Genomic DNA, 23,874 nt, shown 5'->3' with positions numbered 1-23,874 from the left:
TTTTTTTTATTTTTTTAGGAAAGAGAGAAAGTTAGGAGAACCTAACTTATAGTCATTAAAAGTAAAGAAAAAGATCAGTATATACATTGGTGACTCAAGTTGGATAGGTTCCAACTCAGAGAGCTAGAATCTGAGGGAGAGGTTGTTAGAAGGTTAGATTGTGGAGTAAGGATAGGGAGGAAGAGCACAATAAAACTTGCAATTGGCTATGGGAGGTGAATTCTTGTACAAGAATATAATTCAACTAGTTTGTGCGAGGAGACTTCAAAGTTGAAGAGGTAGTTGTTTCTTTGCGTGCATAAGCACTAAAAGAACACTGACTACTATAAGAAACTAATAGGTGAATCAAATCCACCGTAGACCTAGGATGAAAATCATCATAATTTTTTTTTTTAATGTGTAATAGCAACACAATCTAGAATGATTTTATCTTAGTTCTAAAGTGGATTTGGTCCACCTAATAATTTCTCAGCTGCTAAGTTGTTCCATGCTGGTTTAAGATCTCTTTTATTCTTGGAGGCTTGTATAATAAAGAAGGGACGATGGTTTATTCTGCTACAATAGAAGGGACATTCTTCAGGTGTAAGACTTGTATAATATAGTTTCTCATATATAATATATAGCTTCGATGGCAAAATTTTATCAGAACTTTACGGTGGCCGTTATTTGAGCCGATCAGTAGGGGCAGGAGTAGTAATAAGACTTTCTCGCCTCTTCTTAGCGCCGTTCTCATCAGCCGCCACTCCCCCATCTCTCTTTTCCTCTTCTCCTAAGAAGTCTATAGCGAGCAAACGAAGGAAGATAGGAGAAAGGAGCCCCCTTTCTGTAGGGAAGCAGGAGAATAAGTAGAGAAATCGAGCTAAGAGAAGCTACGGAGGATATGTTCACTGTTGTGCCGCCAACCTCTTCTTCCTCCTCCTCCCTCCGACCCTTTCTCCGAGTCCAATTCTCTGCCAGGAGGTCGCCGGACCGCCGCCACGGCCGCCGTCTCGACTCCGTCCTCCAGTCCCTAGGCGGCGGCCGGTGGAAGCTCACCGACATCGACCCAGGTGCACTGCTTCTCCCTGAGCCCTAAAGGCGACGCCTTTCTCTTCTTGTTGCTTATTTTTTTAGCGCTGCTGGTAGATGTGGTACGAGAGAGGCTGAGCTTATGGCTTGGCAAGGCGCAGTCGCTGATCACGGAGGTGGCGACGCCGCTTGTGAAGCCTGGGCAGGGGAGGAAGCCCGCCCTGGAGCGTCAGCTGGACAACATGGCCGTCCAAGAAGAGAATTTTATGGCCTCGGAGTTGACTGTGGAGCGGAGGACGCCAAAGGGGTATCTCTCTTTTGCTGCCGTGGTCTCCATCGAGCAGTTTGGGAGGTAACGGCAAAGACTTTCCCACCAATTTTGCAACTTCTTTCGTTTCTTTGGTGGTCTTGGTAACATGGGTGGAATCTTCTTCACATTTTTTTGTAATTATTTCTGTTAACTGTGCTCTCTGATTGCTCCAAAGCATGGTGCAGGATGATTGGATTGACAGGGAGGAAGATGCAGAAGATTTTTGAAGCACTTGCTCCCGAGCATGTTCAATATGATGGCCGGAGTTTGGTGGAATATTGTTGCTTTAGGTACTTGTCAAGGGAGAGCTCTGACTTCCATCCCAGTTTGAAGGTCTGCGAGTGCCACATAGCTTAACATTTAAAACGAATCTATCCTTTGCATGCACTGGAATGTAAACATTGTGGGCATTCTCAAGCTGTTACATTCTGTAGGTTCACTGCATACATTGTGTCAATGAATACTTTTATCAGCTTATTTTTTTTCATAAGGTAACTTGAGTGAATTGGCTGTGCCACTTGAATAGTAGTTCTCTTTTGAGAAAACAGATCATACGATTTCGAGAATTTGTAATATAACCAAAAGGCAAGTTATTAAAATATAGGGATTGAATGTGAAGTATTATGGATGTCTTGAAGTCAACATGAACAGAGGGAATCCTTCTGTTTTGTCGAGACAAGGTTCGAATCTGGGGGCAGGAAAGGGATGCCAATGCCAACTGCTGCAATAAGACCAGTTGGATAGGATAAGATTTTTGCTTGGAATATTTTTCCATATTTTGTTTACGATAGACTGACATGCATGTGGGAAACTGTAGAATGACATCCAATTTTTCAGCCATGATTTTTATTCAGTTAATTTAGTAATTTATCACATGGTCAACCTAACATTTCTCCCAAGTTTTGCGCAAAGCCATTAATATAACTATTGACTATGTTCCTGATTGTTCTTTCTGGGACTTATATTGGATTGTATATCTACAGGAGCTTGCATTTCAGAGGCTTATTTTTGTGACTATGCTTGCATGGGAGAATCCATACACTGGAGATGGTGATTCACAATTTTCGCTAGATAATTCTTCTTTGCAGGTTAGTTTACATTTCTCCATGTTTTTTCAAGCATCAGTACATATAAGCATGTCTTCTGCGACACATGAGCTGCTATTAGTGATCAACACCAATTTGAGTGTTGCAAGCACAGTTGTTTCAAATCATATAGTGTAGGGATATCTCATTAATCATGTTACCTGGATTGCTAATATTAAGTGCTACAGTAGTCACATATGTTTGTAATATGATATCGATGATCAGGTCGTGGCCTAAGTGTTTAGATGGATGAACTGCTGGATGAACATAATTGCTGCCCCGAGTACTGACTTCGACCTTCTAGAAATTTATTATACAGATCAAAGTTATCACATATAATTACATCTTCTTCATCTAAGATGTTTACTGTATCATGTTCTATACACACACACACAACACACACACACACACACACACACACAAACACTTGCTAATGAAGGAATAATGCTTACCTTCACTAACAAAGGAAACAAATGGTTTGTCCCCTCTTCAGATTATGTAAGTTAATGTGCTTTGCTTCACGAGATACTATCAGAAGCCAGAAGTTAATTGTAGACCTTTAAGTTGTTTTCTTTTTTCTTTTTTCTTTCCTTATAAATCTTTCATGTAAAATATTTTTATATTATTCCTGACCATATTTTTTTATTTTTGGAAGGAAATATTTTCAATTATAGTAATCCTTTGCATATGCAAGTAGAGTCATATCACGAGTTTCACTGTCTGCCTATTAATGACCTTAAAACACAGCTAGAAACCAATACAAGTAAAATAGGGTAAATTATGAAAGCATATACAATTCTGTGTCACCTTAGTCTGCATTGAGATGAAACTAATTTTGTAGACTTAAACATTTCTCAAAGTATAGTAGTTTACATCTTAGTGGACTTTGTGCCAGATAAAAATTAATTAAAACCTATTAAATCATTCTATACTTTGATCACGTGCTGTTATAGGATTTTAACAACTATCATTGATTTTAACAGAAGTTAGCGATAACAGTCGTTTCCTTCAACTTCTAGACTATCACAAATTTAGTCAAGTAAAATTACACTGACTTGATTCAAAGAATTTGCCTATGATAATACGTCTTTGATTGTTTAATTGGGAAAAAAGACTTCACCTACTGTTATTTCTCTGTCTGGTTGAGGGCCAAAGAAGGGTTAAGTAGATTAAAGCCCCTTTAATTCAATAGTTCCACTTTAACCCAACAAATGCTGGAAAACTAACAAGCTCATTCTGAGAGCAGAGCGCACATTCTAAAAGGTTGGTAAAACTACTTTTCCACCTAAACAGGATTAAACTATTCCACCCTACAGGATGGAGTAACATATTTCACAGTAAAGTAGGTTAGGATAAGTTAAACTATTAACTCCGGATTATCTTATTCTGCAACCAAACGCAGCTTAGTAGAGCTAATATTTCTTCTTTCATCTCCTCCTTTTCTGCATCCCTTTGGATTCTTAGACTGTATAAAAATATATATGAAGTTGGGAAAGAAAAGTCACTGGATGAGCAAGCTAAATTTTCCAAGTCTCTTGTTTCATATTTGAATTTGATAACATAGTTCTGTGAATTTGGAATATGTAATAAGATTATATCAGATTAATATGTGTTCTTAAATGTTGATGCCTTTTTACCATTTAGAGGAGACTGGTTGGGGAGCAGGCCTTCGTTCGAATTGCTCCTGCTATTGCAGGTGTTGCTGATACATCAACTGCACATCATCTTTTTAAGGCTCTTGTTGGAAATGAACAAGGACTCTCTTTGAGCATGTGGATGACATACCTTGCTGAACTTTTCAAGTAAGTATCCCTTCATTTGGTCCAAAATTTTGCATCTTGGTTCATATATATACACTCATTTCTTGGAATTCCTGTATTTAGATGTATTTAATTTGCAAGATTGGTGTTCATCATGATTCAGTTCTCTTAATAAACATCAATCATGGAAGTGATGTATTTGGATCTTGCAAAATTTTTCATTAATTGGTTGTTTTAATCAATAATTATAATTTGTTGACCAACTAGCTTATTAAAAAAAACAAAAGTTCCTTTTGAAAGACCAAAAGAAACAACCTGGACTGGAGAAATGAATCATTTCAGAATATGGCTTCACAGCTTTACTAGAAGACTTTGATTTGAGAGTTTTATGATTGACCGAAGAAAAGGATGGACTCAGCTGACCCAACCAGTTTGGGATTAAAGCTTAGTTGACTTGTATGATGGACCTCAACTCAGTATTAGCACTTTGCAATTTGCATGTAGGAAATCTGTCTCAATGTGCATTGGTCTGGATTCCTGACCGAGGCCAATTGGCCAGTGGAGGCCTACATTGGTGTATTTAGGTAAAGTTGAAAATCAGAACCTGTATGCAAAAGGTGAAGAATAAGGCAAAGCAATGAACTAGACATGAATGGAAAAATATGTGATGATATTTGAAGCAAGTATATGAACCGAAGATTACCTCAATAGTCATCCCGTCCATTTCAAACTAGAGGTTCCAGGTTTGAATCTTGAGTGGCATATACTGAAAAATCCAAACCCAGGTAATTCTAATAGAAATAGATCTTCCTCTCCTTCTCACACAATAAGGGGACTGGGAGGGGGGATATTTGAAGCAAGAATCTGAAACCTGCCAAAGTGAATTTAAAAGGAATAAATGATCATGTAACAAAAAAACTCTAAACGGATACAATTAATATAACAGATGCTTTGTATATCTGAACACAAGGTTTCCAAATCCACATTATTATGTGGTAGGGGCCAGGTTTCCTCCTAGCAAGATTGCAACTCTCTTTTAAATTCCAATGAAATGAACTGGTTATGTTGAGTAGTACTTAAGTCATGACAAATTAAAAATTAACTCATCGCTCTATATAACAAGGATCACGGTTTGGATTATACCGTTTTGTAGAATATGCATTATTGCAAGGTATGTCTCATAATAAAGAGGTGAACATCATTTACCAGCTTGTCTTGGTGATAATGGTCTGAGGCTCTGAGCAATTGCAGGTTATAGTGATAAATCATGCCATGGGCTGGCATGGGTGGTCCCGCATTAGAATAAGTTAAAATCATTTTTCAGGCTCCTTTTAGTTTGATTTATTTAATTCTATATTAAGTCGGTATTTTATGAATTTGAATAGTATATTGTCCTTGTTTATGCTATGCCTTCATCTAAAACCTCACTCCTACTGGCTAAGGACCGGCATAGGGCACACGTTGCGATACTTCCACAAGTGAACTGGGTTGAACCTATCCAGACCACTCTAAAATCTCCTCATATGGACCCCCTATTGCTTCGAATCAAGATCATAGGTGTTTTTAAACTTTTCTTTTTGTTATGGTTCTAGCGGATACCGTGTGTCGATAGAGCATTTACTGCTTGTAGATATATTGTTGGCCAGCAAACAGTATATAGCTCTACCAAGATTTTTGAAACCATGAATTTGAGTAACAATTTGATTTGGGCACAGTTAAAATCAGGATTGTTTGATGTGGAAGATGTACTATGCTTGCTTGTAATGATGCATGGTATGCCATAGTCCTTGCTCCCAATTAATTAATACTTTAATAAAGCGATTCCTCTGTTATATTTCACCATTCTTATTTGTTTTATGCACATGGATATGGGTTTCTTACACTTATTCTAGAATCTTTTTTTTTTTTTTTGAGAGAGAAACATTCTAGAATTATAATTTTGTAGGCTGCAATTAGTGTTGCATGGACATGGACATGAGAATAAAATACCCACGTGTCCAAAAATCTGCCATGGCAAGAGGTAAAAAGGAAAAGTAATTTTAACTAATATATAATATATATAAATATTGTTTAAAAAATAGTAAAAGATATTATTTGTTAAAGTCTTTCCATGTAAATGGTTTTCACACAAACTTCCCAAGTAGCTTAAGCATTTTAGAAAATGACACCTGTAAAGTTTTTTATTCCTGCGTTTTTTATCAATCTTTAAAGAATTAAATTTGAACTTCTTGTTGGAAGAGTCTAACTTTTTGCCAATTTCTAAAAGTTGCAGCAAGAAAAATTTGATAAGTGTCCAATCGTCTGACAACTATCCAATTGGGACACATATCCGTTGTGGTTTATTAAAGCTAGATATGAGTGTCCAGATAACAGAGCCTGCAATATTTAGCTAGTTAAAATGTAAACCTTGTGTGGAAAAATAAATATACCTTGACAAGTAATAGCATGCATGATTTTCAAGAAATGTACTTTCCATGCAGCTTAACTGTTTAGTAGGAAAGTGCTTAAAAGCTGGTTCAATTCTTTTCTACAAAATTGGGAAGCGAGTGAGAAACATAAGGGATATGCACAGAAAAATACACAAACATGTTCCTGTATGAAAAAGAGGGGAATGTTTCCTACTTTGGAAATATGTCTTGTTTCCCACATCCATTTCCCAGGGTTGCAACTATGCTAACATCTAGGTTTTCATTTTGGTACATCACTTTAGATTTTTCAGACCCAAAACTTAAAGTTGACTTAACCAAAATAACCTTGACCATAATTAACAATGTCCATCTCATCTATTTGCAGTTGGCATAGGTTATACATTGCCATTTATTTGTGCCAGGGGCTTTATCCTCTACCAAAGCAATTTTTTGCTAATCCCTTTTCTGGGATTGTGTTCGTGTATTCATAGGTCTTCCTTTTCTGGGCTCTTCTCCCTTTTTTTCTTCATGCAGCTATGGCATCATAATCCATCTCCATCACTTCATTCACAATTAGTGTGTCGTTCTCCTAACATCAAAAATTTTATCAACTCTCAAAGACTACATCATCCATGTTTTTCAAGAAACCCATCTGAGGATTCTTATGTACTTTGTCCTTACAGATTTACCCAACATTTGAAGCTAAGTAAAACTTTTATTTTGCTGTTGTTTTGGATTTTAAAAATCTTTGATTTGAAATCAGAAATTTGTTCTAATTTCATTAAATTTGTCCAGTGGTCTTTGTTCTTTTACATACTAGATCTAAGATATGGTGTGAACTCCTGGGCATATATTTTATAAGGGACCTCAATTTACATTTTATATATTACTAAAATAGCATCCATACATTTTGTTTGATTCAACCAATGTCCTCGAGTTTTAGACCTCTTCCTCCATAGTTTCATCTCAACTTTCACCCTTGTGTTCAGTTCATCTGTTATTATAGCATTGTACAGATCTAGAAAATTCTTGGAATATGAACAATCAGATTATCTATGATAGGATCGCTAGTAGAATCTTATCAGTGTCAGTGTAGTTACTTTCCATTCTTGTTACATCCTCTCAAGCATATCTTTAATGGTTCTGAAACAATAATTGGTCTATGCCTTCTGTCATTAGCACTCATCAAATATTCTCCAAACTTTTTTTTACTTGGCAAAAATCATGCATAAGTATCTATTCTTCTTTGTATTCTTTCCATCAATTTCCTTGAAAGGAAAATAGCTTCAGTTGTTAATGTTTTAGGGTTATAGCCAGTTTGATCAATTGAAGCTGTTGCCACTGACCATAGATATTACTCTGTGGTCAACTCCTATAAATCATTTGACTCATAAGTTCCATGGTGGTTATGACAAATTTTGTAGGTTCCCATTTTCTTATATCTAAAATTGATACAAGATGCTTCTATCCTATTACAGATATAACCACCTAACATTTTGTTCTACTAGAATGATTTGTTGCATACTTGTTTTCTTAGTGACCATTTTAAATATTAAATTTTGTATCTTGTGTATCATTTTTTATATTCAATTTTTGTCATCATGGTGCTTGGTGTAGATCTTTGCTTATAGACTTTAACTATTGTATAGGGTACATCAGGGAAGGAAATCATACCAAACTGGAGATGTTTTGTTGTCTGATGAGCAACTTCTCTGCATAGGTTCCAGTAGGAAGCGGCCTGTTTTAAAATGGGAGGATAACATTGCATGGCCTGGAAATCTGACTTTAACAGATAATGCACTATATTTTGAGGTATAATTGTTTTTCCTCTGTGGTTCTAGTAGATGTGCTTGTTTCCTGGCCATCTGACAAACAGTCATGCTATGCTTGTCATTTATGCATATGTATTGCCTAGGAGTTTCTCATTGCAAACCTATTCTGTAAGAATGCTCACTTATAAGTGTAGAAAACACATGTATACACTTACATGGAACTCACTCCTTGTAAGGAACCATCCTAATGTGAACATGCTATGGACCCATGTACGGATGCTATGGTAAATACATTTTATGTATATATTCAGAAAAAAATAAACTGATAACACAGGATGCCAAGTGTTAAAGTGTCCTCAAGTGTCAACACTGCATCCTCCAAATATATAGGCATTTGTTGGGGGGTGGGGGTGGGAGGAGAATTATATATGCTAACAAATGAATTATGGAATAGCCATGAGTGCACAAGTTCTTTAAGTTATTTGGTTTAAGAGAGTCAAGATGTCTTGAGATACTAAATCGGTAATTTTTCATGATAACTTTATATTATAACATAAGGGCACTTCACTTATTACTCGTATAATTATAATAACTTTATAGTTTATACTAAAAACGTAAAGAGAATCATCTTGAAATATCCACCCACATAAATTTAGTAACTTTATATTTAAAACACAAGGACACTTCTCTTAAACTGTCCATAAAACCTTGATAACTTATATTAATAACATAAGGACACTTTGCTTGAAGTTTCCAGCACTTGAAATTAAGAGTCCCATACATGACACTCCAAAAAGAAGTTTCCAATTGTTGGGCACATGCCACATCCACGTGCCCAAAAGGTCTGACACTTCCAAAAACCTGAAAAATGAAGTGTCCAGGTAACATAGTTTCTATGTTTTGCTACATAATGATTACTCGTACTTCCACCAATCGAGTTTTGTTTTGTTCAAAGATTTTGATTTGCAACTGCTTCTTGATAGGGTCCTTGCTAGGAAAAGTTGTTATTATTAAAATAATGTTGCTGACATAAAACAATAAAATAAGCCTAGCTTAAACAGGTAGTAGCTATTATATTTTAAGTTTTTCCTGGCAGAAACATTTACTTGGAGTTAAGAATATAGCTGTTGCGTTGGTTTTCTTGAAGAATCTATCAATGGAAATTGATGCTGGATCTTGCTGAAAGAAACAGGAACATCCATGTACTAATAAAAATTTTAGCTTGTCGTTTATTCCAGTATTTTGTGTGCCAATAAAATGTTTTGTAGTTAGCTATGATAGATCACTTTGTTCCATCTACTTGCAACCATGCGGTGATGTTACATGGTGTCTGTTCTTTTTCTTCCGTTCATGTATTTCGTTAACTTGGTTACTATAAATTGCCCACAACTGCTCCTCCTTTACATTGATATTGGCAGGCCATTGGACTGGCAGGTACTAAAAAATCTATCAGACTAGATCTTACACATCATGGTTCACGTGTTGAGAAAGCAAGAGTTGGACCATTTGGATCGAAACTTTTTGACTCTGCTGTTTCTGTTTCTTCTGGACTTGAGTGAGTGTACTTAACAATTTCTATTCATCTTGTGTTTCTGTGTCTATCCTATTTGCATGCACCAATCATCTCTTTGCATCATGACTATGATTGGCTTGGTTGTATGGTAACCAACATCATCAGGATGCTATTTTGTTGTCTTATATGTATTGATACATTATTTGCTTGGAAGTGCATAATAGATCTGATGGTTCAGTTTTGATCAGGTCAGGAACTTGGGTATTGGAATTTGTTGATTTTGGTAGTGAAATGAGACGAGATGTCTGGCATGCTTTTATTAGTGAGGTCATTTCATTGTATGATTTCATACGAGAATACGGACCCTCTGATGATGATCCATCAATTCATCATGTGTATGGTGCTCATAAAGGAAAGAGGAAAGCTATTAGAAGTGCAGCGAACAGTATTGCAAGGCTACAATCACTTCAGTTTATTCGAAAGATGTCTGAGGATCCAGCTAAGTTAGTTCAGTTCTCGTATTTGCGAAATGTACCTTATGGTGATGTTGTTCTTCAGACCTTAGCAGTAAATTTTTGGGGTGGGCAATTAATAACAAATTTCAAGCAAGCAGACAACCAACAAACTCAATGGGTGAAACATTCCGAAGATCCTTCTGGTGGCAATGCTCATGTGTTTGACATAGATGGAAGTGTATACTTGTGCAAGTGGATGAGATCTCCAACTTGGACATCTGGATCTTCAGTTTCCTTTTGGAGGAATTCCTTAGCTAAACAAGGGATTGTATTGGGCAAAGACCTAGTTGTAGCTGATCTGAATCTTGTAGAAAGGGCAGCATTGACATGCAAAGAGAGAAGCCAAATGGTTGAAAAGACTCAAGCAACAATTGATGCTGCTATGATCAAAGGAATCCCAAGCAATATTGACCTTTTCAAGGTATTTTTTCCTACTCAAAAAACGTTCTAAATTCGGAGATCTATCAGGGTTTATGATGAAACCATGTTGCATCAGGACTATTTGTCAGATAGCATGCATTACATATTAGAAGGTCAAGTGTTCAAGTTAAAAAATCCCTTCAAGGACTTAGTGTGTCATTATCTGTGCTCTAAACCCAGCAGATTATCTACAGATAATTAATCTATCACACCTGCTTTAAAGAGTTCAACTAAATCTGGAGTAAACATGTTAAGAAGTCTAGGATTGTCAATGGTATTTTATTTTAGTTCATTGAAATTTTCTTCTGAGCTAAAATTTGAGTGTATTTCTTCATCATTTTCAATTCTGATCTCTTGCTTTTTTGTTGTGTAAAGTAATTTGTGATACAATGATATATTATGAAATAGAATAAGGGAGAGTACAAATTCATGGCTTATCTTTTTTCAGATGCATGAATACAAAGTTAACATGGCCTGAGCCATAAAAAGAAATTTAAAAAATAAGAAAATATTGGGAAGAAAACTGGGAAATACATATCTCCATCAACACTACTTTCACAGGGGCCACAAAATCGACTGATTATCCTGACTCCATCTATGTTGGTTTGGCTTCACGAGTCAAATAACAATCCATCAAAGTTTAAGAATGTTTTATGCCCAATTTTTGAACTGATGTCAATGTTCAATTTTATTTTCTCCTACTTGACTATGTTACCTAGATACTTCATTTTTTAGGTTTCTAGAAGTGTACCAACATGACATGTCTGCGCGATTTTGAAGAATTGCTAATGTCAGGAAAAGTGTCTGACGCTTGGCACTTTTTCCTTTTGGAGTGTTATGCAGGGGATTCTTAATTTCAACTGTTCTGCACTTTAAGCTAAGTGCCTCCACGTTTTTAGTATATATAAGTTATTAAGATTACATGGACACTTCAAGCGAATTGTCCTTAATATAAAGTTATCAAGGTTGCATGGACACTTTAAGCAACGTGTCTTTATATTTCTAATATAAAGTTATCATAATTATATGAACATTGCAAGTGCCATTATATTTCAATATAAAGTTCTCGCAAACTATATCAATTTAGTATCTCAACACATCTTAAGTAATCTTAAACAGAATGACTTAAAACAACTTGCACATTCATGGTTATTATATTAATTTGTCCGTTAGACAGCACATATAATTGTCCTCACCCTTTTTAGTTCTCTTTTTTTCATAAGCATGCAAACACAAACATAAAATTTATGTATCTAGTCATAAACATGTATATACATACATAAATCAATATATGTATGTGTCTGTGTGCTTGTGCCTGTGCCTAGTTTTTTGGAGGCTGTTCTGTCTGATGCTTTGACACTTGGCAAGTGTCTAGGTGACACTAGGACTCGGTCACGACAACTTTGGACTGACAAGGGCTTTCTACAAAGCATATAATGCTAGTTGGTAGGTTGTAAACTTAGTCATTCTTAATTATTCATTCCCCTAGAACCTATTCTGCAGATTAGAGTATCATATCCTTCTCCCTTTGTGCATCTGTTTGTTGTTTTTTGACATTTTCAGGATTATTGTATATTCATTTGTCTATATGTCTACTTATTTATGGCTGCATGTATGACTGATGAATGAAGATATGCATTCTTTTCCCCAGACAGGTAGCTGTCCTTGCATTCATGTGATTCCCAAGTCTGGGACCATCATCAATAATGTTTTTTTTTTAATGTAGAAAATATTGGAAAATAAGTGTTAGGGATCAACTGAAATAAACAACTGCATGTCAAGTGGCTTTGTGAGATTTCAAATGAAAATGAAGTCTTAGTAAAACTCAAGGGGCTTTTGATATCCGAGTGACTATATTGTTATTTTGGATCACTATGAAGAACAGATGCAGGCAAAGAAATCCAAATTTGTTACAGAAGTAGGAGGAAAGTTTATGGGCTTATGGACTGGTGTATGATGCTCAAGCATATGCAGAAATATTTTTATATTTCATCTTTATTCACATAATGAGAACTTTCAAATTCTATTTGGTAGTTTTAATATCATCCTTTTTATCAAGTGGTATTAACTTGTTCATTGTTGAAATAAAGTGCCGTTTTCTCTAAATGGAATCCTACCTTCTAAGCTCCTTCCATATTCATTGTTGAAATAAAGTGCCATTTTCTCTAAGTGGTCCTAGCTTGTTCATTGTTGAAATAAAGTGCCATTATCTCTATATCACCAGTAAGATAATTTATTCTTTTTTTTTTTTTGGAAATTCAGGAGCTTATGCTTCCATTTGTGGTTGTTGCCAAAAAGTTTGACAAACTAAAGTGCTGGGAAGAGCCACGACTGACTATTACTTTTCTTGTATTTGCCTATACCATTATATTTAGGTAAGCAGTTTTATTTCAATGCTTGATGTTTAATACAGTCTCATAAAGAATTCGGATCAGAAACGAAGGCAAATAGAAACATTAATTACTTCTGGGTGACATTGCACCATTTATTTTCTTGGACAGGATCCCTCATAGATGGGATCCCCCTTTTCCACATGACAATTGTCCGATGGAATTATGTATCACACTAAATGTACATTCGGAAGTGCTGTTTCTGAATATCTGCTGTATTTCAAGTTTGATTGACAAAATTTATTTGCTTTTACTTTAAAAGATTTCACTCTAATAGATTTGGTGTTTGCTAGGATATTGAAAATAGTTGTAGAGAACTTATGTGGAAAAATGTTTTTGGATCAAGGTCTCAGAAGGCTAATGAGATTTTTAGACTGATGATAAGAGATCTACAATCCTGACTCTCTTGCTTGGAAGTTATAGGCTTGAATGTCAGATAAAAGCTCAATGTTGCCCCTGTCATGATAGGTGTAGGTCTTTGCCCAATCCAAGTTCTCATTGAAGCTCAGGCTTTGCAAGAATTATGAATTTTAACCATTTATAGTAGCATATGTTTTTCTTGGTTGCTTTCTTTTAGGTGTATATGCTACCACACCTTTTCCATAAAATGGACTATATCCGTCTGCCCTCATTATGTTATTTAGCTAGGGCGCATGTTTACTTCTCAAGGTATTCATCTGTTTATAAGTTTCCAGAGTCAGAAAAACAGAGGCCAATTTCAGTGTGCTGGGAGATCTTGTTGATAAGTAAATGACTGTATAAAGGGCTAGCTTCAATATTCCCAGGATACAATTTTCTGGCCTTACAGATACTAGTATGTTATTCTGGATTCAATGTCGAAAGCGATTCCTCTTCTTCATTCGATCTTTTTCCATTAATTTTTGTTGGTCCTACTTCTTCTTACTTATCCAAGAATAATAGGCTGTTCCCATCCATTAATTCCCATCCATCTAATCTAGCAAATCATTATGTTCTACTTCTTGTTTCTGTGGAAGTAGGGTGGTTGGAGGATCTAAACAAGAAAATTAGGTTTGGTTTCCGTTGTTGGTTCACAAGTCAACTTGAATGTGTAAAAATAAGGTTAAACTTTGTTTCTATTAAAAGAATTCTTTTATGTGCGCATATGTTGACTTCTTTCCTAAAAGTTGGAACAAGGAAGTCATCAATTTATTATAGAATTTATCTGGATTGATACAAGACTATTATAATATTGGCTCCATGGAGATCTGAAAATTGAAAATTGTTGTTTTGTAAATATTTTTAATTCTTCTTCTCCTCAATATTATGGAAAAAGAAGTTTCTGACCCATTAATTCCCCCTCCTGCCTAATCCTTCGAATCAGTTTTTCTTTTCTCCACTCTGATCTTGTTGAAATGGAATTAAAGTCCCTTCATTTTCTTCTATTGGTTTTAGATTCCTATATCTTTTTCTCCTTTCCCTTACCAATGACTCCTATTTAACCATTATGTTGATTATTCCAAGACAGAATCAAACTTTGTAAGCAGTGGATGAATAATATAATTTACTGAGACAAACTACTAACATACTGTTTCTGTATTTTTCATCTTATCAATATGGTACGTATCCAATGATTCCAAGCAAGCAGCCCTTTTCTTATCAAATTTATACAATAACATGCTTTAGTACTTCCATTTCTCATGGGGCAACTCATTTAATTACTGAGATCCAAGTGGAACTCAGAACACAGTAGAATTACAATTTAGGTCCTTGAGACTACTCTTAGAATTTGAGTGAAGAAAGAATTGTGAGCTCATAATATTTATCGGCCATGCATTTATAAATGCCTTTTCAACACCTAACTATATCTGAACCTAAGGGGTAACCATGGGTATCACACATGTAGAATGTACACGTGTTTACAAATACCAAGAATTAATTTAATTTATTTTTTATGGGAAATTTGCAGGCAGTTTTGTTCATATGAGTTGCAAGTGTTCAATTTCTTAGTTTCAAACTCTTTAGCAATTATTTATCTTCAAAATAGGTGCTGCTTTCTGTTTTGTTTTTGCTTCTATATCAATCAATCATGCTGCTTTAGAATATATCTTTAGTTTTCTATGTAATATTATATGCTATTTTATGACCTTTTCTATGATTCTTCCTGTCAGAAATCTGCTCTCATATGTATTCCCAGTGAGTTTAATGATTATGGCTACTGCAATGCTATTGCTTAAGGGGCTTAAAGAGCAAGGCCGGTTGGGGAGATCTTTTGGTAAAGTTACAATACATGATCAACCACCCTCAAACACAATCCAAAAGATCATAGCTCTTAAAGAAGCAATGGCAGACTTGGAAACTTATCTCCAGAACCTGAATGTTTCGCTTCTGAAGATTCGAACAATCATCTTATCAGGTCAACCCGAGGTATGTGACAACATAGACCTAATTTCATTTGTAAGTAGCAGACTTGCTTATTGTACAATCTAATGAGGCATCCTATGATTTTATAGGTATCTGAAACCAAATATACCTAATATAAAACTGAATTTCGTTTTAGATTGTTAATGTTCTTGATAGTGATAACTGTTCTGAAACATCTATCATTTCTACCTTTATCACCACCAGCCTTTTGTTACTTCTTTAGACTTTTATAACATTTTGTAGCCAATTGTTAAAAAATGCTAACCATTAACATTTAATTGTCAATAATATTTGCTTTTAGATTCTCTCTCTTTATAGGTTTGTCAAGTAAGAATTTCTTCTTGGTGGTACTTTACTATTTTAGTCTATTTATGCATTCACTCCTGGCCCTTTCTGCTACATATCTTATGAATGCAGTTATAACATTCAAAAGATCAATCAAAAGTATATAAATACACTATTTTTGTAGCCTAGCTATTTTTTCTATTTTACAATTTAATATAGGGGCTATCCTTCATTTTTTAATTAAAAAAAATTACAATAGGAGCACCACTGACAGACTGGAAGAAATGATGCTAGAAATCACCCATGCTAAACTCTTGGGAAACACCTTCCAAGGATTTGAACATAACCCTTGCGCCTTGGTGCAACCAGTATGGAGAGCCCACTCTGCAGGGTGAGACTTCATTAACTAAGAGTTAGGAGATTGCATTTGCAAGGTTACCTGGTGCAGCTACGAAAATGTCAAAAATGAGAATGCATTAATTTATCAGGCATTTTATAGTATACTTTAGAATTTTTTAAATAAAATTTTGGTTAAGCACGCTTCGGTTTGTTAAGCAAATATTTGATGATTCTAGAATTTTAAAGCGATACTGGGTTTCACTAGATAGATAATCCGCATAATACTCGTGGTACCTTTTCAACCTCACGAGAAGGGGGAAGTCCAAGAGAAACTTCCTTGGAGATATTAATTATTCCAGTCCACTTTAAGTCCATTGTGGAATGGATAAACCTTCAACTTCTTGTTTTCCTACATGATCGTCTCGAGGTTGTTGGCACCAAGTTTGAGCAGTGAAAAAGAATCTTTTAAATTATCCTCAAAAATGGAGAGAAGAAATTCGAAGAATGTAATGGACTCTTTATGTTTTAAGTACCTCAGCTTGATTTTGTTCTCCAACATCCTCGATCAGAAATTAGTCTTGCTTTCGTTTGGGGTCAGTCTTTATATCACGTTAACTTTTCATTCTATACCTTCAATAATGATCCTCTCCACTTTCAATAGCAAGGTTTTAAGTCCCACCAATGGGGGGGCGCGTCCCAGCCATCCCGTCTTGTTGTTGTGAGAAAATGAGACCGGGACAGGTTCAAGACTCTGAAACCCATCCATACACGAGAGAAGAAGAAAGAGGAAAGAAAGAAAGGAAAAATAAAGAAAAGGAAAAAGTGAAGAAAGAAGAAGAAGAAAAAGGAAAGAAGGGGAGAGCGATAGAGGATATTTACCAGATTTCATGACCGGAACTGCCGCTAGGATGGGGCCAGAAGCGGGGTGCCCCATTCCATGGAGAAACCGGGACAGTCCCGTTCTACAGGATTTAAAACTTTGTTTAATAGAATACTAGATGTATATGCCTACCAACAATAAGAAGCAATAATGCACATTCTCAACAATCTCAAAGCATAGAAGGCAAATCATCATTCCTCTTTCAGCCACAATGCCATTTCTTGGTTATAATAGTTGCAAGACAAGATCATATTCTAACTACTGATTAATAATGGACCTCTACTTTGTGATGGGTTCTAACTCCTAACACAAGCTTTATCGACAATATCAGCTAAAATTTGAAGGATGAAATATAAGAAAGGCCATATCCTCTGGCACCAAATCTGCCTCTCCCTCCAAATAATAACTGTATGAATATTAAATAAATTTTACCCAGTAAGGAAAAGCCAAAAAGGCTAGCTGGCCTTACAATTAGCTGGGAGTAAATGGGAATCTGGCAGCATTTATTCTGTTCATACAAGTAGTAGGATGGTCAGCCTTGTCTTCACTGTCACTGCTTGCCATCCAGCAGTGCATGCAGGACACACAGTCCTAACCTGTGAGAGCCCCCAGCTAATGGTAGGGCTCAAACAAATGGACCAGCTATTGTGGATCACAATAGCTGGTTTTTCCATCTAGCTGCTTCAGCACATCAATAGCATAATATTTCTTTCCAGTTAACAGACAATCCCACAATGGCTGCAAAAAACCTGCATGTTCCTTAATAAGTGCATGCATAGCAAGTTCAACTTACATATGCTTTCAAATTTCAATGTCTTGATACTGTTTAAACATTTGATTTAGCAGCCACCAAATGAGCTTAAAGCTACTTTGGATCTAAGGTTTTTTGAGATGACTTACAATTTGCCGCGTCTGGTTTTTCTTGCAGATAACTACACAGGTTGCCCTTGTGCTGCTTGGTGCTGCAGCTATTCTCCTTGTGGTTCCTTTCAAATACGTTCTTGCTTTTTTCCTCCTTGATATCTTCACAAGGGAGCTAGATTTCCGAAGGGAAATGGTATTGAAATTTAGGAGCTTTATACAGGAGCGTTGGGCATCTGTTCATGCTGCCCCTGTGGTCGTACTACCGTATGAAAGTGATGAAACTGACTCCTCAGAAAGCATTCTCAAGTACACCAATGATTCAAATTCTGAAAGAATGCAAAGAAATGAAGTACTGCCAAGACATGGTGCATGAAATACAGAATAAGTAAATGCCTTGATGTTAAGAATAATGAAGAGGCATGAAGTACCTTATCTGTGGAAGTGATCATGATTCACTAGCAGCAGTTAAAGTATATAACAGACTAGTGTTTTTGTAAGCTAGAATTGATTCATTATTCCTCAATAATCAATGTGATTCAGTTGTCATTTAGTTCTAATCTCCATTCAAGTGATGCAAGAGAACTAGATGTTGATTGTGTACATTTACATTTGAACATATATGGATTTGTAATGAATCACATATGGAATCCATTACAATAACAGATACAAAGATCTCAACACCTAATACACTGAATAATTTGAAATTATAAAACTAATATTTATTAATACTATACGCATTTAGCTCTCAGAATAGACAATACTAGATGATATCTCTAATGATGGAACTAATGAACTCAGATCAAAATGATAAAGCATGGTATGTAAATTAACTGAATCAAACATCAACCATAAACTAAGAAATGATGGCTCAATCTTATCCAAAAGAAAAGGGAAGATAACACAGACAACCATGTGAGAGACCAAGTTTGATCTGGTGGAGGCCTAGTAAATGCCATCCTTTTCTTTGGGGTAATGCATCCATTAGCTCTACCCATGCCAAGAAGAGCCCGACCAGTTGGGAGATGCTGCTATAATATCACAGCAACCTTTAAAGGAAGAAGATGACAACCGGTGCATTTTATTTACTTCAGAAAATGGATGTCCTAGGTTTGTAAATGATAATTGGACTCTTGTATCATACACGAGATAAGTGATAGCATACATAAATTTAGATCATTTCCAACGTCTCTTTAACTATGGATGAATACCACAAAGAACTACCTTGCCTTTTGACTTGTACAAGCTTGGCCCGTGAAATTTCCATTGTGAACCCAGATAGCTGCAAAGCACATAATTCTTATTGTAAAAACATGAGATTTCAACTAGAAAGAACAATTGATAATACAGACATGAACACCATGAGATTGCACAAAAGAAAACTCCTTCCCAAGGGCATATCATGATCTGATGTTTGGTGTGGCTTGCTCACAAATTCAGAAACATGGACCTCGAGTGTTCATAACCTCCCTTCATTTAGTGAATCTCAAGCAATAAACACCAACTTTAACCAATTTGGAAGAAAATATTTCACATGTTCATTTGGCTGGTGCCTACCAGATTTTTCACATGACTCTATTCTGGTATCAAATGGTCATTCCCTGCAGGGTAAAAATATTTAAGTTACATGAAAAAGTTAGCATGGAGGTTTAGGAGTCATGCTTGGGATCTTATATTTCAGGCCAAACTTCCCCTTTTAAAATGTGACAGAGATGCAATTTCTTCCTTTGATGTCATGAAAGCAACATCCTTTCGACAGGTCACACAGGTCAGGTGTCACCAGTTATGTAAGTTATGTCTTCTCTGAATGATAGATGCGAGAAAAATTAATATGACACAGAATAGGTTTTTAATTCTTAGGGTAAAAAAAAAATAAAGAAAAAAAACATTGTTGAGAAGATTGATGCACTGTTCTATATCAAGAAAGGGCCAAACCAGAACTTGATAGTGTTTTACAACCTCTTGTATATTTAACACTAGCATTCCTAGGGGAGACTTCCAACTTTTTTTTGGATTATGCAAACTGATGGATAGCGCACTCGTGTATCTATCTACAGTTCATGCTCAAGTAATAGATTTACTATCATACTCACAAAAAGAAAGAACAGATATTAGCATCAATCTAAGATGAATAGAGAGGACAAACTCAACCTACTTCTATCAGTCTATGAAACAAACATATGATGGAATAGCTTAAAAAAAACAAAGGAAGAAGGAAGGGTTTTTTAAAAAACAAAGAAAAATGAAAAAGGCTATCAAGGAATTACCTTTTATGTTCAAACTTCCATAGCCTCCTGTCAGGTTCAACTAAGCCACCAGATCAAAAATCCCTCAAATTATACTCAAAAATACTTGAGTGGGGTAGATTTATTTTCTTCCAATAAAAGCTCTTTTCTGTCACTTCCTGATAACATTTGTGCCTCATAAGAAATTTGGGGAAAGCATTATCCCTGATGGCAAAGCTATTTGGCTGTTAATTACTTCCACCAATTGGGGAACGTCATCCATAAATTAGGATATAGTAAGCATAGCAAGATACCTTTAAGACCTAACTTCAATCCAGCTTCTTCCTGCTTCTTTTATGCTAACTCTTTTTATTGCCTCTTTAAACTTAGCTGAAGCATCCCACATGCCCAGGCTCGCAAAAATATTTGACAGGGTAACATTCCCGGATGTATCATGAGATGACGATGGAAGCAAATCTAGTGAAGCAAGTTTTGCAAGGTTATTCTGATTGATCAAACAAGCCCCGAGCAATGAGTTATGTATCACGTCATCAGTTTCATAAGGCATATTAGAGATCAGCTGCTTAGCCTCTTCAACACATCCAGCTCGGCTAAGAATATCTACCATGCAACAATAATGCTCTAAACTTGGCTCTAGTCCATGCCTCTCTCTCATGGCCTTGAAAAACCTGGATGCCTCCTCAACCAATCCAGCATGTCTACAAGCGGAAAGAACACCCAGTATAGTGATCCCATTGGGTTCCACCCCTGATTTCAACATCTTTTCAAAGAGCTCAATTGCTTCTGTTGCTCTACCATTGTACCCACATCCCAAGATCATTCCTGTCCAGCAAATAGTATCCTTCTCTGCTGCAGACTCAAACACTCTAAGTCCATCATCAATATATCCGCATTTTGAGTACATATCAATTAAAGAAGCACTAGTGATGCTTTCTGACTCAAACCCTCCCTTGATGCTGTAAGCATGAACCTGTTTACCACCTAGAGCCCATGCTAGAACCGAACAAGCTTTAAGAACACTTGAGACAATAAAATGATCTGCTTCAATTTTTGTACTCATCGTATCTTTGAATAAAGAAAATGCTAAATGATTTGACCCATGTTGAACACAATCAGCAATTAGTCCAGCCCATGCAATTACGTCCTTGTGAGGAAGCCCATGAAACAATCTCAATGCATCTTCCAGATATCCACATTTGGCATAAAGATCAACAAGAACACTGCCAACAACATGATCTGTGTGACATCCATTAGTGACTATCAAACCATGGACTTGAAGCCCGATTCTCAGATTCCTCAGGTTAATACAAACCCTTAAGGCACTCGAAAGAGTAAAGGCATCAAGTCCAATGCCCATTCTGTGGATCTCCGAAACAAGATCAAGCGCCTGCCTGTGATACCTATTGATAGCAAATCCAGAAAGCATTGAATTCAGTAGTGGTAGTCTTTCATAATTGAACCCTTTGTAGCTTGAGTATTCATCATATACCTTTATAAAATCAATCATCTGACCACAGTTTGCATACATGTCAATGAGTGATGACCCAACAAAAAGGCTTGGTTTGTAACCACACTTGACTATGTAGGTATGAATCTGTTGTCCCATTTTTTCAAATCTTAGGCTGCCACAGGTCTTGAGAGCACAAGGAAAGGTGAAATGATCAAGTTTAAAGCCCTCTTTATGCATCATGCTAACATAATCTAATGCTTTCGGACTCTCTAATTGTGCAAATCCAGCAATCATGGTGTTATATGAGACAGCATTAGGTTCAGGAACCTGAAGGAATAGGGCCTCTGCCTCAACCATATTGCCTTCTCGAGAATAGCCAGCAATTATTGTATTCCATGAAGTAGAGTTAACTGAAGAAAACCAATCAAAAACTCTTCGAGCATCATTCGAGCTCCCACATTTTAAGTACATATCAAGAACAGCATTCATCAAAACAGCATCAGACTGCAGCCCAGCTCTCAAAACTTGCTCATGGATCCACTTACCCAATTCGAGATTCCCAACCATACTGCAAGCCTTCAGAGCGGCAGAAAACGTGAAGCTGTTCGGTTCTTCCGTTTCATTACCCAGCATCCAGGAAAAGACTCTCAATGCCTCAGCAGGATTGCCGGCACGGATATGTGCTGAAATTGAGGTAGTCCATGAGACCACATTTCTCTCGGGCATTTCATCGAACAACCTCTGCGCAGCATCGTATAAGTTGAGATCAGCGTACATAGCCGCTATATTATTTGCAACGAAGACATCTCTACAAAATCCTTGTTTTATCAGTTGGGCATGGAGTGATTTTCCATGGCCGATGGCAAGAACTCGCCCACAATGGCGTAAAGCTCTTGTAATTGCCTCAAAATTCATAGCTCAGGAAGAGAATAGAGAGGGGCGGCAGCGCCAACATTTCTTCTTCTTCAATTGGAAAGCTCTCGAATTATCACTAAACCAACCATGGATCTCCCAAACTCAACTTTGTCTCTCTCCTTTTCCCCCCTCTCTTCCTTCCTTCTTTTTTTGTTTAATCTGCGCTGTTCGGTGATTTCTTTTCTACCATATTCCGAATAAATACGTTGTAACGGTCATCTGAGTTTAAAACGCGGGTGATGCCGTTGGAACCACCCTTAACAATATTGATATCTTGTCTTCTCGAGGTCTACTGCAAAATCTTTTTTTTTTAATATTGATATATACTGAGTTTATAAATGAACTTTTTTTTACACTGGCCAACTGCAAGTTCTTCTTTGCCGGGCTTTGAACTTAGGTCCATTTGGCAGAATTTTTAGTGCGTCAAAAATTACTTTCTAACCTTCCAAATTTTTTTTTTTGAATGGAATAAAAATATTTAACAAAAAAAATCGAGAAGTTGTAAATTTTTGGTATGCGTTGGAAAGTTGTTTTAGGTTTATAAAATTTTTCTTTTTAGATCAAAATATCCATGATAAAATCATATAATTACATAAAGTATCCCTTTATATTATAATGCACGAAGAAAGAAATCCGCAGAAGTCCCAACAAACAAAAAATCCTAACTGGTCTTGGCTTTTTGCCTTTTTTCCTTTGCCACGTAATCAAGGTATTATTATATTTGATATTCTATTATATCTGATGTTGCACAGACGTATTTTTGGAATTTAGTATTTATCTAAACCAATCTATAATATCTCATTGTGTATGAAAAAAAGCAGGAACAAGAAAAGCATCGGAAAGAAAAGAATCGTAAAATCTCACTTTTGCAAGTATAATTGTGTGCCTTTATATTTTTTCAAAAATTAGTTCCTAAAAGTATTATATTAATAAAATTTTAATATACAATGATAATAATTATAATATTTTATATCAAAATATTATATTATACTATAAATATAATATAATATAATATTATATTATAATACATTGATATGCTAAGTTATATAATATCAAATTATGCTATATTATTATGCTATAGTATACAATATTATATTAACTATATTAGAATAATATTATATTATATTACAGCAATATTATACTATATCATATATTTATATATTAATATATATTATATTTTATTATATTTATACTTTATTATATAATATTATGCAATATTCTTTATGGTCATTTTGTCATACTAAAAGTACTTTTTTTAGCTTGCTTGTCAAACATATATTAAAATTTCATAGCACTTTAGAAATGTAGTTACCAAACAACAAATAACTTTTAATA

At 35.7% G+C, this 23,874-nt stretch overlaps 2 protein-coding genes across 5 annotated transcripts; one reads left to right on the top strand and one right to left on the bottom strand.

Moving 5' to 3' along the window:
* Positions 1 to 705: 705 nt before the first annotated feature.
* LOC120112473 lies at positions 706 to 18,494 on the top strand. Of its 2 annotated transcripts, XM_039131979.1 has the most exons (11): positions 706 to 1,049; positions 1,126 to 1,360; positions 1,504 to 1,651; positions 2,302 to 2,406; positions 4,048 to 4,205; positions 8,221 to 8,383; positions 9,762 to 9,898; positions 10,105 to 10,792; positions 13,054 to 13,166; positions 15,311 to 15,566; positions 17,996 to 18,494. In XM_039131979.1, the coding sequence occupies exons 1-11, from the start codon at positions 881 to 883 to the stop codon at positions 18,302 to 18,304; spliced, it is 2,481 nt and encodes an 826-aa protein (XP_038987907.1). In that variant the 5' UTR covers positions 706 to 880; the 3' UTR covers positions 18,305 to 18,494. The 2 variants fall into 2 exon arrangements, with proteins under 2 accessions (XP_038987907.1, XP_038987908.1); XM_039131980.1 differs by lacking the exon at positions 706 to 1,049 and having other exon boundaries at positions 1,252 to 1,360; positions 1,494 to 1,651.
* On the bottom strand, positions 18,088 to 22,834 carry LOC120103753 (pentatricopeptide repeat-containing protein At4g08210-like). Of its 3 annotated transcripts, XM_039131988.1 has the most exons (3): positions 20,196 to 22,834; positions 19,281 to 19,529; positions 18,088 to 19,210 (listed from the first exon to the last, which is right to left on the bottom strand). In XM_039131988.1, the coding sequence occupies exon 1, from the start codon at positions 22,537 to 22,539 to the stop codon at positions 20,470 to 20,472; it is 2,070 nt and encodes a 689-aa protein (XP_038987916.1). In that variant the 5' UTR covers positions 22,540 to 22,834; the 3' UTR covers positions 18,088 to 19,210; positions 19,281 to 19,529; positions 20,196 to 20,469. The 3 variants fall into 3 exon arrangements, with proteins under 3 accessions (XP_038987916.1, XP_038987914.1, XP_038987918.1); XM_039131986.1 differs by having other exon boundaries at positions 18,088 to 19,529; XM_039131990.1 differs by lacking the exon at positions 19,281 to 19,529.
* Between the last annotated feature and the right edge of the window lie 1,040 nt (positions 22,835 to 23,874).

This window comes from Phoenix dactylifera, chromosome 1 (assembly GCF_009389715.1).
Source record: "Phoenix dactylifera cultivar Barhee BC4 chromosome 1, palm_55x_up_171113_PBpolish2nd_filt_p, whole genome shotgun sequence".
Taxonomy (NCBI): Eukaryota; Viridiplantae; Streptophyta; class Magnoliopsida; order Arecales; family Arecaceae; genus Phoenix; species Phoenix dactylifera.
Note: the sequence above shows the minus strand (reverse complement) of the source record. Positions and strands in the feature narration are given on the sequence as shown.

Bases quoted from the DNA above. Each gene is read 5' to 3' on its own strand.
- LOC120103753 (XM_039131986.1), bottom strand. From the start codon at position 22,539: ATGAATTTTGAGGCAATTACAAGAGCTTTACGCCATTGTGGGCGAGTT.
- LOC120112473 (XM_039131979.1), top strand. From the start codon at position 881: ATGTTCACTGTTGTGCCGCCAACCTCTTCTTCCTCCTCCTCCCTCCGA. The intron at 8,384-9,761 runs GTATAATTGTTT...TGATATTGGCAG, and splicing joins ATAATGCACTATATTTTGAG to GCCATTGGACTGGCAGGTAC. The intron at 13,167-15,310 runs GTAAGCAGTTTT...TCTTCCTGTCAG, and splicing joins GCCTATACCATTATATTTAG to AAATCTGCTCTCATATGTAT.